Source organism: Lemur catta, chromosome 6 (assembly GCF_020740605.2).
Source record: "Lemur catta isolate mLemCat1 chromosome 6, mLemCat1.pri, whole genome shotgun sequence".
Lineage (NCBI taxonomy): Eukaryota > Metazoa > Chordata > Mammalia > Primates > Lemuridae > Lemur > Lemur catta.
Window position 1 is genome coordinate 54,569,127 of NC_059133.1, and position 14,754 is coordinate 54,583,880.

Sequence of the window (14,754 nt, forward strand, 5' to 3'; positions counted from 1 at the left end):
GGTATTATCCAATCCCTTGAGGGCCCAAGAGAACAAAAATGTGGAGGAAGGGCAAATTCTCTCTCTTTTTGTGAGCCAGCACTTACATCTTTTGCTTTCAGACATCATTGGAGACCTGGTCCTTCAGGCTTTAGGACTTATAGCAGTCAGTCCCCGGCGCCCCTTTGGACTGGGACTGAATTACACCACCTGCTTTCCTGTTTCTCCAGTTTACAGACAGAAGATCAAGCAAAGTGTGAGACTTCTCAGCCTCCATAATCCTGTGAGCCAATTCCCACAATAAATCTCCTATAATAGATAGATAAGTAGATACCCTGTTGATTCTGTTTCTCTGGAGACCCCTGACTAATACAGGAGGTTATAGGGCTGGGCAGATAGTAAGGCAGAGGAGGGAGAGAAGTCAAAATGGTGAAGATGTGAGACGGGCTTGGACAGAAATGGGGGGATGCTCTTGCTAAAGGGTTGTTAGGAGATGTCAGAAATGCCTTCATGGATGTTCTATACACAGTAATGGCCCTTGGAGCGATGCAAAGGAGAGCTCTTTTATAGCTGGGGCAGTCCCAGTTTCATATCTAAGAAGGTTCTCTTGAGCAAGTCATTTAACTCTCTAGAGTTAGATGGTTTTACCCTCAGGTGGGGAGGGATTGGAGGTGGTGGAGGCCTCCCGATTAGCAATCCCTTTGGGAAAAGTGTTGTAAATGAACTTCGGGAAGGGTCATACCTTTTAGGGCTAGAACCTAGGGTTTTCTAGGTCTTTAACAGACTCTGGCCTCTCACTTCTCCAGACTTCTGGATTTAACACTGATGGAAAAAACAAACTACAACCCCCAGCGTCACTTAGGGCAAACTCAGCACGCCTTCCGGAGATTTGAGCATTTCCGGCGGAAGTGGCCACGGATGCGCCAATCTCTTCCCTTAAATAATGTAGACTACGACTCCCACTGCCCTTCGCGCCGGGGGCGGGGAAAGGAACCGGAAACAAGATGGGGAGCTGGAACAGGTGAGGAAGTAGAAGGCTGGGAGCCGGGGGGCTCTGGGGCGAGCTGAGGGATCCCGGGGCTCTCGGGGCTGAGCCGGGCGCGTAGTCAGAGTGGCTGTGTGTGGGTCCCCTTGCTCCGTCTGGGGCAAGGCCCAGTGCGGGGGTGGCCCAGCCCACGGAACCGCCGGGGTGGCCTGCGGGATCAAAGCTTTCCCGTTGGGCGGAGCCAGCGGGCGCAGGCGGAGGTTTTGTGCGGTGCCTTAGTTGTCGGCCCCTGGAAACCAGGAGAAGGGATGAAATGACCTTTTTGGGTCCGCGCCCTATTGTTACTGTTATCATTAGTTTAAGATTTTTTTTTATTGGCTGGGCGCGGTGGCTCACAGCCGTAATCCCGGTGCTTTGGGAGGCCAAAGCGGGAGGATCACTTGAGGCCAGGAGTTGGAGGTTACAGTTAGCTATGATTGGCCACTGCATTCCAGCCTGGGCGACAGAGCGAGACCCTGCCTCAAAAACAAACAAACAAAAAACAAAAGAAGAAGAAAAAGGATTTTCTGAATGCCTCCAAGGAGCAAGGGAATGGATAGAGTGTTTTCAGTTCCTTCTTCACTTACTGGATTTGATGTCAGACAAGTCTGACATCAGTCTGAAGTCTGGCCTTGGTGGCCAGACTTATCTTTAGGTCACACTGTGGTGCCCTTGTGCTTAATGTAATATGACACTGTATTTTATAAAGTATCTACATTTCTTAAGCCTCTGGCTCTTGGTGACCTTAGGTAGAACTTCCAAGTTCCTCCTCCTTTGGGCTCCCGTAGTGTTCAGGATATTAAATCTCCAAGCACACTGTATTACAGTTAGTTGTGTATCAGTGCTCTCACAGTAGTTTATGAGCTTACTGAAAGGCTGGCCTACATTTTATTCATCTTGGATTTCTTCCCCACCAAGAGACTCATAAATGTTGAAGAAAATAAATGAATTAACAGCTGGTAGTAGGTTGGATGGAATATGTGATTTTCATAAAGAGGAGAGTTAAATGACTTGCTCAAGAGAACTTTCTTAGAGATGAAACTGGGACTAGAATTAAAGTCAATTGTCTTCTAGCCTGTAGCTCTTGTTGTGAGATCAGGCTTTGAAACTCTGGAACACTGAAAGTAAGACCTTGTCACTCTTTGAGTACCCCAACCTTGCTGTCTCCGGCACAGGTTTCTAAATGTCAGAAGTGACCCAACTTAGAACTTGAGAGAGATCCTGGAACTGGAGCAGCCAATCTGCTAATGTTGGTGCTACATGGGGTAATGCAAAGCAAGGTTCCTTGAAACGTCTGAGTTCTCCACAGCTCCCTTCTCAGCTTTCATATGAGCCCAGCTGGTCCTGGGTAGCCACCTGGACAGATTAGTTAAAACTTCTGAGATCAGTCTGGGAAAGGACGTCCTAAGTTTGGCCTTGGATTTATTTTTTTTCTCTCCCACTTCCCCTAGGCTAAGGTTAGAGAATAGTTTAATTGATTAAGCTGTTGTGTTAACACTGAGGTCTCCTTTGGGGGAAGAGGTCACTCTTGACCTATGCAGGTAATTGAGAGGGAGGAAGAACAATGGTCCCTGCCCCATGGGAGGCTCAGATGTGATGGAAACACACTCAGAGCCTGCCAAGCCCTGGAAAGCAAGCAGAGTGCGAAGTGGGCAGCTGAACCTTGAGTGAACTCAGGATATAGAAATGGAGAGGAATCCTGATCAGGAATGGCTCCTTGGTAGAAGAGTAGTTTTAAACAAGATTGAGAGGCCAGGTATGGTGGCTCACACCTGTAATCCTAGCACTCTTGGAGGCCAAGGTGGGAGTATTGCTTGAGGTCAGGAGTTAGAGACCAGCCTGAACAAGAGTAAGACCCCATCTCTACCAAAAATAAAAAAAATTAGCCAGGTTGGTGGTACATGCCTGCAGTCCCAGCTACTCGGGAGGCTGGGGCAGGAGGATTGCTTGAGCCTGAGAGTTTGAGGTTGCAGTGAGCTATGATCACTAGATGTTGTGCTTTACCCGGGGCGACAGAGCGAGACTCCGTCTCAAAAAAACAAAACAAAAAACAAGGTTGAAAAAAAAGACATGGACAGAGCTGAGCAGGTGTTTGTTGAGTAGTTAATAAGAGCCAGGGCCTTGGGCTTATGGAGGGAAATTGTACAGGGCTGGCTCCTGATCTGCCCAAGTCTAGTTGGGGAGGCAAGGTGTCAATTCATGAAGAAGCCACAACCAATCATGGTGACAGGCAGTGCTTCTCAGCTTTCACCAACCATCAGAATCACCTGAGGAAGCTTGCTTAAAGTGCAGATTCCCCTCCCCCTTCCTCGCCCCTTCCTCTCCCTGTTCCTTTCCACTTCCCCTCCTATTTCTTCCCTTTCCCCTCTTCTTCCCCTCACTGACACATAATATCTCATTCCCTCCTTATATCAACATTATGAAGTGAGTATTATTATTCTTAGTATTTGGGTGAGGAAACCTGAGCCTCTAGCCATGGTTACATAACTTGCAAGAGTATTCTGAGTCTAGTGATACCTTACTAGTCTTTTTTTTTTTTTTTCTAATTGACTTTTTACTCACTATTCTTGAATGTCAGAGAGAAGCAGGGCTAGGGTTATGGGATTGTAGAATTAGTGGGGTGGGTGATCAAACCATCTAAGGCAAGATGGTGTGGGTGACTAAGAGCATAGCCTTGGACCAGATAGATTGTGTTCAAATGCAGAACTTCATTGCTTGCTAACTTATGACCCTGGACAGGTTGCTTAATCTTGCTAAGCCTCAGTATCTTCACTTGGAGCATGGGAGCAGTAATACCCACCTCATGGGGTTGTTGTGAGGATCAATGAGGTGTACTTGGTGCAGAGCAATTGCTCACCACCTGGAAGCTATTGTAATTAGTCCTCCTAGGTCTCTGAGCTGTGGCTGTGCACCTGTGTTATTCTTTAGCACTGTGGTTTCCGGGACACACCCCATCCTGGCTAGGCTTTTTTTTTTTTTTCTTTTAATTAAGGATGACATTAAAGGTGCTGAAAGGATGCCACCAGTAAATGTTTATGGAGAACCTACTATGTGCTTGGCATGGCCTAGGAACTCGTGACTCAGACCTATGCCTGATGGAAAGGAGGTTTGGAGTGGGGGGTGTTTGGTGGTTATGGTTTGTCATCTCCAGGAGATATGTGAAGAGCAAGTATACTAGAAGTGGGGAGGGGAAGGACCTTCATTATCAAGAACTGAGGTGAGTTCGGTTCTACTTGGCAGTTGGTGGATGGCTGACATGGTCTCTCAGGGGCCCTCCTCAGCCCAGGAGATGGAAGTAGGGGCACTGGGTCTGTGGCTGAGGGCTGATGAAGCCTCTGTCTGTCTCTTTTCCAGGTGACAGTGGCATGGCTGTGCCCCAGGCTTTCCCACTGGGGTCCCTCCAGGAGCCTACAGGTGCCTTGATGGAGCCCCAGCCCTGCCCTCGAAGCTTGGCTGAGGGCTTCCTGGAGGAGGAGCTTCGGCTCAATGCTGAGCTGAGCCAGTTGCAGTTTTCAGAGCCAGTGGGCATCATCTACAATCCTGTGGAGTATGCGTGGGAGCCACATCGCAACTATGTGACTCGCTACTGCCAGGGCCCCAAGCAAGTGCTCTTCCTGGGGATGAACCCTGGACCTTTTGGCATGGCCCAGACTGGGGTAAAGGGCTTGGCTTCTCCCCTGGGTATAGTGTGAGGCTGCAAGGTGGATGCTTGGCTGGGTGTGATGTGGAGGAGGAGCACGTGGACATGTGTGGGTCCCCCCGCCCTAGCCTCTCCCAACACATACACTGGCTCCTGTGGTCTCAGACACTCTCCTGGCTTCTCTCCCCATAATTAACCAAGCACATTAATGGTAGTTCCGTTTTCCCTGTGAGCTGTCCACTAATTGCCTCTGAGAGCCCTTCCTTCCGCCAGCTCCATCTTTACCTTACCTTGCCGGATCTCCCCTGTCCCTAGGGTGTGGTTGGGGTCAGAAAAGGGACTGGGACTGCTGGAACCTCAGAGACTGGTTGACAGGGGTGGGTATGTAAGAGATGCAGGGCATTTTGGCAACCTTAGCTCTGTTTCAAACAAGAGCCAGGCTCCAGGGCCTGCCTGCTTTTCTTTCAGAGCTTGGATGAGTGACTGACCCTCAGTGGGGGTGCTTGGCAGCGGGGAGGGGAAGGGGCTTCAGGGCAGGAGGCTCAATCGCTTTTATTGACCCCGACTGGGTGATGAAAGGTGATCAATAATGATCGATGGAAATGACAGCCTGAGGCCTGGGGCTGAGAGGGCACCCAGAGAGCAGTGGTCAGCCCTGCCCTCAAACCTCCTTTAATTCTGGCTGCCTTTCTGTCTCAGGCCATCTGTCTGTCCCTAATATTAACCATGAAGTCCTATGTAGGGCCAGATGTCTCAATGTACTCCCTGTACTTGGTCCCAAATGCTAGTGAAGATAGAGGCAAACAAAGATTCTTCTGGACCACAGTCCATAATGAAACACTGGAGAAAGATGGACAGGCTCAAACCCCAGGGCCAGGAATCCTCGTCTCAGGTGGAGGTGCGGGTGGATGGGTCCCGGCTGGACCCTCAGTGAAGGTGCGTAGGGGTCAGTTGGTCCAGAGCCCAGGCATCAGTTCTCTGGTGTGAAGACTCGTGCTTCTCTCCTTCCTCACAGGTGCCCTTTGGGGAAGTGAGCATGGTCCGGGACTGGTTGGGCATTGGGGGGCCTGTGCTGACCCCTCCCCAGGAGCACCCTAAACGACCAGTGCTGGGACTGGAGTGCCCACAGTCAGAGGTGAGCGGTGCCCGATTTTGGGGCTTTTTCCAGAACCTTTGTGGACAGCCCGAGGTCTTCTTCCGTCACTGCTTTGTCCACAATCTATGTCCTCTGCTCTTCCTGACTCCTAGCGGGCGCAACCTCACCCCTGCTGAGCTGCCTGCCAAGCAGCGAGAACAGCTTCTTGGGACCTGTGACGCAGCCCTCTGCCGGCAGGTGCAGCTGCTGGGGGTGCGGCTGGTGGTGGGAGTGGGACGACTGGCAGAGCAGCGGGCACGGCGGGCTCTGTCAGGCCTGATGCCAGAGGTCCAGGTGGAGGGGCTGCTGCATCCCTCTCCCCGCAACCCACAGGCCAACAAGGGCTGGGAGGCAGTGGCCAAGGAAAGACTGAATGAGTTGGGGCTGCTGCCCCTGCTATCGAAATGAATACCCCTGGGGCCTGGCATAGGACATATTCAAAGCTTCCCAGTCATTCTTGGGCAAGCAGATGACAAGACACGTCCTGGATGACAGCCAAAAGGTCCTGGGCTCCCCGGTTGCTGGGAAACATGTTCTTTGATCTGTTGACTGTCTTCCAACCTGCTGTGGCAGTTTTGACACTACTCCTGTTCGCCCTCCCCACTCCTGCTTTCTTCACCTTCCTTTGAGCATTGCCCCTTCTGTGGTATCTGACTCCACAGAGAATCGGCGGAAGGTGGGCTCTGTTGCACTTGCAGACTGCTCTACCTCATTGTTTCCTTGGGAAATGCTATTCAGCGGAGAGTGACCTAGTCAGTGACTTCTAAGGTCATATTTGCTGTTTCAGAGGAAATATCTTGCCAGGATCCCCACCCATCCTTATAGAACAGCTTCCTGCAGCTGACGCCTTTCCCCATAGGGCCAGGACAAAGCATGGGACATGATATTAAAAGTGAACTTCTTATGGGAGCTGAGGCTGGACCACAGGGAGAATTCAGTGTGGCGGAGTGGGAAAGTCAGAAGACCTGGATTTTCATCCGAGCTTTGACAGACTTGTGAACTTTATGATGGACAAATTGATTAACCTCTCTAAGCTGCAGCATTCCTCGTCTGTAAAATGGGGATGCCTGCTCTTGGGGTTGGTGTGAGGATCAACTGAGATAACACTGGAAAGTGCCTTGCGTAGGCCTGGCATATGGGTGCTCATTATATATTCTTCTCCTTGCATGCTTGCCTCTGGGTTGGGGTGTCACTGCACTGCACTACGAGGGAAGCCCCCTCCACTCTGAAGACCTTGCTGTGGGGGAGTCTGGGTTTCCACCTGTGGCCAGGGCGAGGCGCAAATTCTTGCCCTGCCAGAGATGGACCAATGATTTTATGAAAACACAGCTTGTGATTTTTTTTCAATTTAAGCATTAAAAGCTCCTAAACCCTTTTGTCTTGGTACTTTTTTCCCCCCTCCTGCATGTCAGGGGTGGGAGGTGGTTTAAAATTTCCCCTCTCTTTTCTCTTCATTGTTTGCAAAAGGTTCTTTCGGGTAGCTGGGATAAGGATGTAGCAGATATCTAGTTGCCTTACCAAAGCTGCATGGTCTCTATTAGGGGCCTGCCCAGTAATTTGTATGATACGCAGGACACTGTGAGGAGCAGGTGATGAGGCGGATGGGTGCCTGTTTCTAACTCATTTTTTATGTCTGCTAAATGACTAGTTGGGTGCCCCTTTGGTAAGGACTGGGAAAGTGGACCAAGTTGGGAGCAGAACAGGTCTTGAGACCACCCTAATGAGGAACACATGGTCTACTTTCCATCTCCTAGGACACAGATCTGTAGTTTTCAAAATTAATAAGATTTTTAATATAAACTCTCCCCATTCATTGTATAATAAAGAATTTGCCTGGCCTTTGTCCTCGGTTACTGAGAGGGAAACTCTAAGTACTTGGAACTTCCCAAGTGACAGGAGTGTCTTTCTTATTCATGGTGGGTCCCTCAAACCACACCTGAATTTATGTTGAGATTTGACCTTAAACCATACCTAAGTTTATATTGAAATTTGATCTCAGACTACACTTGAGTTTATGCAAAGATTTGACTGAGGATGGAAGCTGACCATGCCAGAAAGACCAGCCATATGATTAGACTTTGAGCTGGGTGATGTCAGCTTGATCTCCAGGGAGGGAAGAGGGGTTAGAGACTGAGCTCAACCACATGTCCCGTGATTTTAATCAATCATGCCTATGTAGTGAAACCTTAATAAAAACTCTTGACACTGAGGTTTTGGTCAGCTTCCTGGTTGGTGAACACTTGGATGTGCTGGCAGGGAGACCTCTCCTGATTCTATGGGCAAAGGACACAGATCTCTGTTTGGGACACTCCCAGACCTCACCTTATATTTCATTTGGCTGGTCCTGATTTGTATCTTATAATAAAACTCTAATCATAGGTATAGTGTTTTCTAGTCATTCTAGCAAGTTATTGAACCTGAGGGGGTTGTGGGAACCCCTGAATTTGTAGCCAGTTGGTCAGAAGTTCAGGTGGCTTGGGGACCCCAAGGCTTATGACTGGCATCTGAACTGAGGGCAGTCTTGTTGGGGACTGTGCCCTTAAACCTGTAGAGTGTGCATTAACTCTATGTGGCTGGCATCAGAATTGCATTACGGTATTGTACTTTCACATGCCTGAGACTTCTTTTCCTCTCTGCTGTCGGTGCTACATGCTCAGTAGGGAATCCTAAGTACAGAGCACTGGATTAGACACTGGAATAATTGCACAGAGATAAAAGCCATTGTCCTATTACATATTGAGCTGAGGTAGTCAGGGAAAGCTCTCTCGAAGAGGGTATTTAGTTGGCCTTAAAGACTGGGAAGGTTTTGGAGAACTTAGAGAACAGCATTGTTGTATTCAAGGGGTATCCAATAGATTAGTGTTGGCCCAGTTGGTAGAAAAACCTAGAGAGGTAAGTCGAGGCTAGCTTGTGAAGGGTCTTGATTGCTAGAATAATCTTTGAGAATTTAAAGCTCAGTGGGGGAAGTGAGATGCACAGAACACACACTGAAAACACCCAACAAGAGATAGAAACCGGCCGGGCACGGTGGCTCACACCTGTAATCCTAGCACTCTGGGAGGCCGAGGTGGGAGGATCGCTTGAGGTCAGGAGTTCGAGACCAGCCTGAGCAAGGGCAAGACCCCGTCTTTACTAAAAATAGAAAGAAATGATCTGGACAGCTAAAAATATATATAGAAAAAAATTAGCCGGGCATGGTGGCGCATGCCTGTAGTCCCAGTTACTCGGCAGACTGAGGCAGAAGGATTGCTTGAACCCAGGAGTTTGAGGTTGCTGTGAGCTAGGCTGATGCCACAGCACTGTACCCTGGGCAACAAAGCAAGACTCTGTCTGAAAGAAAAAAAAAAAAAAAAAGAGGTAGAAATCCATAGAAGGAGATGAAGGGGCAGGCCGTGTAGGAGGCAGTGTGGGTGTAACAGGGACAGGAATGGGAAGGGAGGGGATCAGCTTATAGGGAGGACATCCTAGGGCCATGGCAGGGTCTGTTTAAAAGCCTAGGGTTGGGGTCTCTAGGTCATGCACAGAGGTGCTTGGACAGTAGTGATAAGGATGGTGACTTGAAGGCCTGGATATGGCAGAGTCACTGCTGGGTCTGGCTTCTAGTGGGGCTGTTGCCCTCAATTGCTGAGGTGCGTCTTGTCAGGGAGGGCCTGATTAGGGTCCTGGGCCAGCCTTTTCCCAAGGGCACTATATTAGTCTGCCAAGGCTGCCATAACAAAACTACCACAGACTAGGTGGCTTAAACAACAGAAATTTATTTTCTCACAGTTCTGGAGCCTGGAAGTCCAAGATCAAGACAGGTTTGTTTTCTCCTAAGGCATCTGTCCTTGGCTTACAGAGAGCTGCCTTCTTGCTGTGTCCTCTCATAGCTTTTTCTCTGTGTGTGCACCTTCCTGGTATCTCTCTCTTCTTAGGACACCAGTCACATGGATTCAGGCCCCACCCTTATGACTTCATTTAACCCTAAGTACCTCTTTAAAGGCCCTATTTCCAAATATAGTCATATTAGGGCTTCAACATGTGAGTTTTGGGGGACATAATCTATGACAGGTACCCAAAGTCATGTCACTGTTTTTTTTGTCCTCCCCCAATGCCAACCTCAGACAAACTTAGGAGTGCCTTCTTTCCAGTCCAGAGGATCGGAAACTGGTCTTTAGAACTAGCTGATGGGACTTAATCCGACCAGATTGGCCTTTACCCCCAGTTCATTCTAGAGTAGTTTCTTCAGTGCAAATGAAGTGTCCTTGGGGAGAGGAAGCTCTTTGTTTCTCCTGAGCAGAAGGAAATGGAGACTTAGCAGCTACAGTAGTGTGAAAAGTATTCTAAAGCCAAATTGAAATGATTTGGAGACATTTAGAGTTTTGCAGACCAACACACTAGCCACTGGCATGTGTGGCTGTTTTAAGTTAATTAAAATTAAGTAAAATAAAAAATTCAATCCCTTAGTTTACTAGCCTTATTTCAGGTGCTCAATAGCCACACAGGGCTAGTGGATACGGAACATTTCCATTATCACAGAAAGTGCTATTGGACAGCACTGATCTAGAGATCAGTGGCTTACAACCCTGCCTGTGAATCAAAATTAACTTGTGGAGCTTTAAAAAAATGCAGGTGTCTAAGCTCCCCTTCAAGAGATTTTTGATTTGCAAGGTCTGAAGTACATCCTGGTATCTGTCTTTAACAAAATCTCTTGGTGCTACTGGAAGGCAGCCAAAGTTAAGGCAAGATTGCCGTCAGTGCCTTGAAGACAAGGAGAGGGTCTCTTACCTTCCTTTCCTCAGGATATAAGCCTACACCTGGCACAAAGTACGTGTTTGGGGTGAACATACAAGTAACGCATGAGTCTTGTTTGCGAGCTACCCCAATGTGCCCATCCAGGAACATTAGTTTCTCTGGAGTTTGTTGCTTTTGCCCGGTGATGGTGATTTCAAGTTCTGGTTCAGAGGAGTGATGGAATCTCATCCCAACACACACAAACTCACCTTGGTAGAGACCAAGGCTGTGCTTGGGGTGGGGACACTTCCTTCTGAGAGGTAGAGTGTGTTGGGGAAGAAAGAGAATATTCTTACCTCTTTTTTCCTCCTTACTCAAACAGGATGGCTTAGAGGAAGATAGAGTCTTGAATTAGACCACTGTGTGGTTTCTCACTTTCATTTTTCAATTCAGTAAACATTTATTGATGTCTGCTGTGTGTCATTCCCTGTGCTAGGCACTGTAGGGAGGGACAGAGGTGAATTAAATGATTCTTTGCCCTCATGTTGTTCACTGTCTAGTGCTGGGAGATACAGGCATATAATTATAGTATAAATCAAACTGAAAGCACGTTGTGAACAAGTTACAAACACAGCACTCCGGGCACACTGAAGAGGAAGTGATTAGCTCTCAGAGTTTGAGTAGGAGGTGTGTGTACCTTTGAGAGAGGGCGGTGATGTGAGATTTCTTATCACTTGCTAAATCTTACTACCTCCATGGAGTGAATATTCGAAAAATGAGACTACTATGTCAGATATGTCCAAGAATTTCTCAGCCCCAAATGCAAGGGGCTCTGAGGCCAGGAATTAGGCAGTAGCCAAGGGTTGGGCAGGGTTCTATGGGAGATGGGAAGTGGAACTTCCTCACAGAATAGACTTATAGTCTGTTAACTTCTAGGATGGAAAACTGCAGCATATTACTTCAGGGAGGGTCTAGGTACTAGATCAAAAAAGACTGGAAATGCAGCCTGGGCATAGCTGGGGCAGAGAAGCTAGTGGTGGAATGGAAGAAGGGAATACAGATTGTGGCCTATCCCAGGCTAAGTTTTGGCTCTTTGAATATTCTTGTTTAGGAGGATACAGGGCAGCTGTTTTCCATTTTTTCCTAATGTCCCAGAGAAGTAAATAACTTCAACTGGAGCATGAGACACTGAGGTTAGACACATGGATAAACTTCACAGCTTTGACTACCACGTGATACAGAAATTACTTTGGGGGAAGACAAATTGCTTTTTTCTTCAGGGGCCTTAATGCCAGGCTGGCCTGAGCCCAAGCTTACCAGTCAAGGTTGAATTATAATGTATTTGGGGAAGCTTTCTCTCCCTCCTTGTTTTGGCTCTCATGCTCTCAAAAACAAAACAGAACAAACAAAACAGCCACAGTAGAATTTTCCTGCATGTCTTCTTGCCCCTTCTTCTGCCTGTACATCCTGCTTTAGGATCCTCAGCCTGATGTCAGTCCCCAGGCTGGGATTGCAGAGGGGATGGCTGAGAGCCCAGAACAGTCTTCCATGGTGGCCTGTGCCAAGCCAGGTTGCCATTTCCATTTTCATTAATTGAAGCAGCTTGACCCTGATCTTTTCAGGCCGGCAATTTCCTGTCTGCTGGTTGGGAGTGTGTGGAGGACATGCCTTTGCAGGTCATTCTGTCCTTCCATCTACCTCGATGGTGCTAACTCCTCAACCAGGCTGCAAAAATGAGCATCCTATTGCAGTTCACGGGGAGAAGTCCAACCTCATACAAATGCCCAGCCTCACCTCTTGGGATCTCACACTTTTTGTCTTCTTAGGGAGGCCTTGGTGTCTACTCTCCAGCCTACCTGTTGTAATTTTGGCTCAGTTTTGGTTTTTTCTTCAGTTTTTAGGAACTTGCTGACTAATGCAGTTGCTTCTCAAAACCTCATGTGATGATACTTTCTGGTGTGGCCTGGGAGAAGAACAAGATGTCTTTGAGGGAAAGGTTTTGCTTTGGAACCCTGGAAAGCCACACAGTTGAGTGATCAGGGCATGATGGCGTTGCTCTGAGCATGAAAGTGAATGTGCTTTGCTCCTTATCTAGCTGTAAGAAAGGTCCATGTGTCACCCTGTGAGTCACTGAGTTAGCATCATTTTGTTCCTATGTTTGGTAGTGTCACTTTGTAAGTATCATTCCAAGGAGTAGGGTAGTGTGTGCAGGTCTCCAGTGTATTACATGCATTTGTGTACTTTTGTGATTCGTGGGATCTTTTTCATCTCTACATGTTTTATTCTTCCAGATGGACACCTGTGTAACTGAGTGTGACCCATTTTTGCTGTCTCTGTGTCTGTGGCATTCTTGTGTAGCCTCCATGTTCTCGTGCATTTTCAGGGGGCTCGTGTCTTTCTGACTGTCCTCTGGCTCTGCTTGGGCGGGGGAACAGACTCGAAGGGGAGCCTTCGGGTGGGGGGAGTGTGTTGGGAGGGGGTGTGCTGCAATCTGTGACTCGGAAAACAGATTTACAGACGAGGCGAGCAGCCCGGGCGTGCGGAGCGTGCGGGGCGGGGGCGGGGGGCCGCTCTGGCCCCCAGCTCCTCCGCAATCCAATTAAATAACATTTAAATGCATAACCAGCCCGCGCGGCGATGAGGCTGGAGATTGGAGCGGGCTCGGCGGCGGGCCGCGCGGGCGGCGTTTTGTGGAGCTCAGCGATTCTGGCGGCAATTTCCCCGCTCGACGCGGCTTTTACGAGCCCGCTCCCGGCGCCGCGCCCGCTCCGCTGCGCCCGCCCCGCTCCCGCCGCTTCCCGCCACTCCCCGCCTCGACACTTCCCCCCCTCGCCGTCTCCGCAGCCTTCTGCTCTGGCCATGTGCGTGTCTCTCCCCCTGCGTCTCTGTGTCTCCATCTCGTTGGGGACACCTGTCTCCCTCCCTCCCTAACGGGCTGCTCCCGTGTCCCTAGGTCTCTTCCTTTTGGTCTCTCTCTCCGACTCCCTCTCCGTCCATTTGTGCGTCTCTCTCTGGGTGTCTGACTCTCTCTTGCGCTGCCTGTCTCGGGCTCCTGCCATCTGTCAGCTTTTGCTTGCCTCGCTGCTGTTGCTGCCGCTGACTTTGACCCCCTTTTTCTGCCTGATGCGCTATCTCCACTTCTCTCCGGATCACCGTCTCATCACAGCTTCTGTTTCTCTTTGCTTCGGTTTCCTTGTCTCCGACCTTCTGCACCCTCCCAGCCCCAAACCCTTTCCCCGTGACCCAAAGACCTCGCCACACCAGTCCACCCCGCCACCACCCCCAAATCCTCAGCCTCCTTCCATGCAGGTGCCGGTGCGGGAGGCTTGCAGACTGGGAATAGGAGGAAGAGCGCAGGAAGGAAAGGAAGCCTAGATTAAGAAGACGGGGCAGAGGGTGAACTTACGTGGATGGCCCTAGGCCCAGGAACAAATGTGTCATGAGTGAATGATGATAACAGACCCATTCTTCCCTGCCTCCTTTAAGAGTAGAGCAGAGGATTGTCCAGGGAGTGGGGTGGTGTTTTTCAGGAGGTCCACAGGAGTGCTAGGGAGATGTGATTCCATCAGGGCTTAAGGCTTTTTGGAGGTTAGGATGGAGAGGGGTATTTTCTAAAGTCCCCCAGAAGGAGATCCCCTGAACTCCTGACACCAGGTGCAGAGGAAGACTGAGGACGCAAGCCATTTTGTGGCTTGTGCGGGACCTGACTCCCTTGTCTCCTCTTCCCTTCATTCCCTTTCTTATCCCTGCTCAGGCCCTCCAACATATGGAGCCTGCCATTTACCAGATGCTACATGCCCGTGCAGATTTCTGGGGGAAAAGCTTTCCTGGCAAAGAGAATAGCAAGGGCAGAGGCCCGCACGTGAGCACGGCTGCTGGTCGGAGCAACAGCAATGAGGCCGATATGGCTGGAGCAGAGAAAGTAAGGGAAGAGAATAAGCGATGAGGTCGGAGAGGTGACGGGGAGCCAGATCATGCAGGGTAGTAAGTCGCAGTGCAGCTCTAGCTTACACTCCGAGTGAAACCGGGAGTTACTGGAGGGTTTCCAGCAGGGGAATGACACAATCTGCCTTGCATTTTTACAGAAAACTCTTACTGCTGCATTGAGAACAGATTGAGAAAACAAGGGCAGGAGCAGGGAGACCAGTTAGACGCCTGTTTCAGTACCAGATAAGAGGAGATGGGGGCCTGGTACCTGAGGCACCAGGGAGATGGCAGTGGAGGTGGTGACAAATTGTGGATAGACTTTGCAGAGAGAACCAA

The 14,754-nt window shown here is 49.4% G+C and overlaps 1 protein-coding gene across 8 annotated transcripts; it reads left to right on the plus strand.

The window, feature by feature from the left end:
* Nucleotides 1-960: 960 nt before the first annotated feature.
* Nucleotides 961-7,153, plus strand: SMUG1 (single-strand-selective monofunctional uracil-DNA glycosylase 1). Of its 8 annotated transcripts, XM_045553810.1 has the most exons (4): nucleotides 962-1,000; nucleotides 2,179-2,268; nucleotides 3,996-4,659; nucleotides 5,659-7,153. In XM_045553810.1, exons 3-4 carry the CDS (start codon nucleotides 4,330-4,332, stop codon nucleotides 6,184-6,186), a joined length of 858 nt encoding a protein of 285 aa, XP_045409766.1. In that variant the 5' UTR covers nucleotides 962-1,000; nucleotides 2,179-2,268; nucleotides 3,996-4,329; the 3' UTR covers nucleotides 6,187-7,153. The 8 variants fall into 8 exon arrangements, with proteins under 8 accessions (XP_045409765.1, XP_045409766.1, XP_045409770.1 ...); XM_045553809.1 differs by lacking the exon at nucleotides 2,179-2,268 and having other exon boundaries at nucleotides 961-1,000; XM_045553814.1 differs by lacking the exon at nucleotides 2,179-2,268 and having other exon boundaries at nucleotides 963-1,000; nucleotides 4,358-4,659.
* The last annotated feature ends 7,601 nt before the right edge of the window (nucleotides 7,154-14,754 follow it).

What these genes read in the sequence shown, in the direction of transcription:
- SMUG1 (XM_045553809.1), top strand. Translation starts at nt 4,330, where the DNA reads ATGAAGCCTCTGTCTGTCTCTTTTCCAGGTGACAGTGGCATGGCTGTG. An exon ending in TTGGCATGGCCCAGACTGGG is followed by an intron (nt 4,660 to 5,658) that starts GTAAAGGGCTTG and finishes CCTTCCTCACAG; the next exon opens with GTGCCCTTTGGGGAAGTGAG.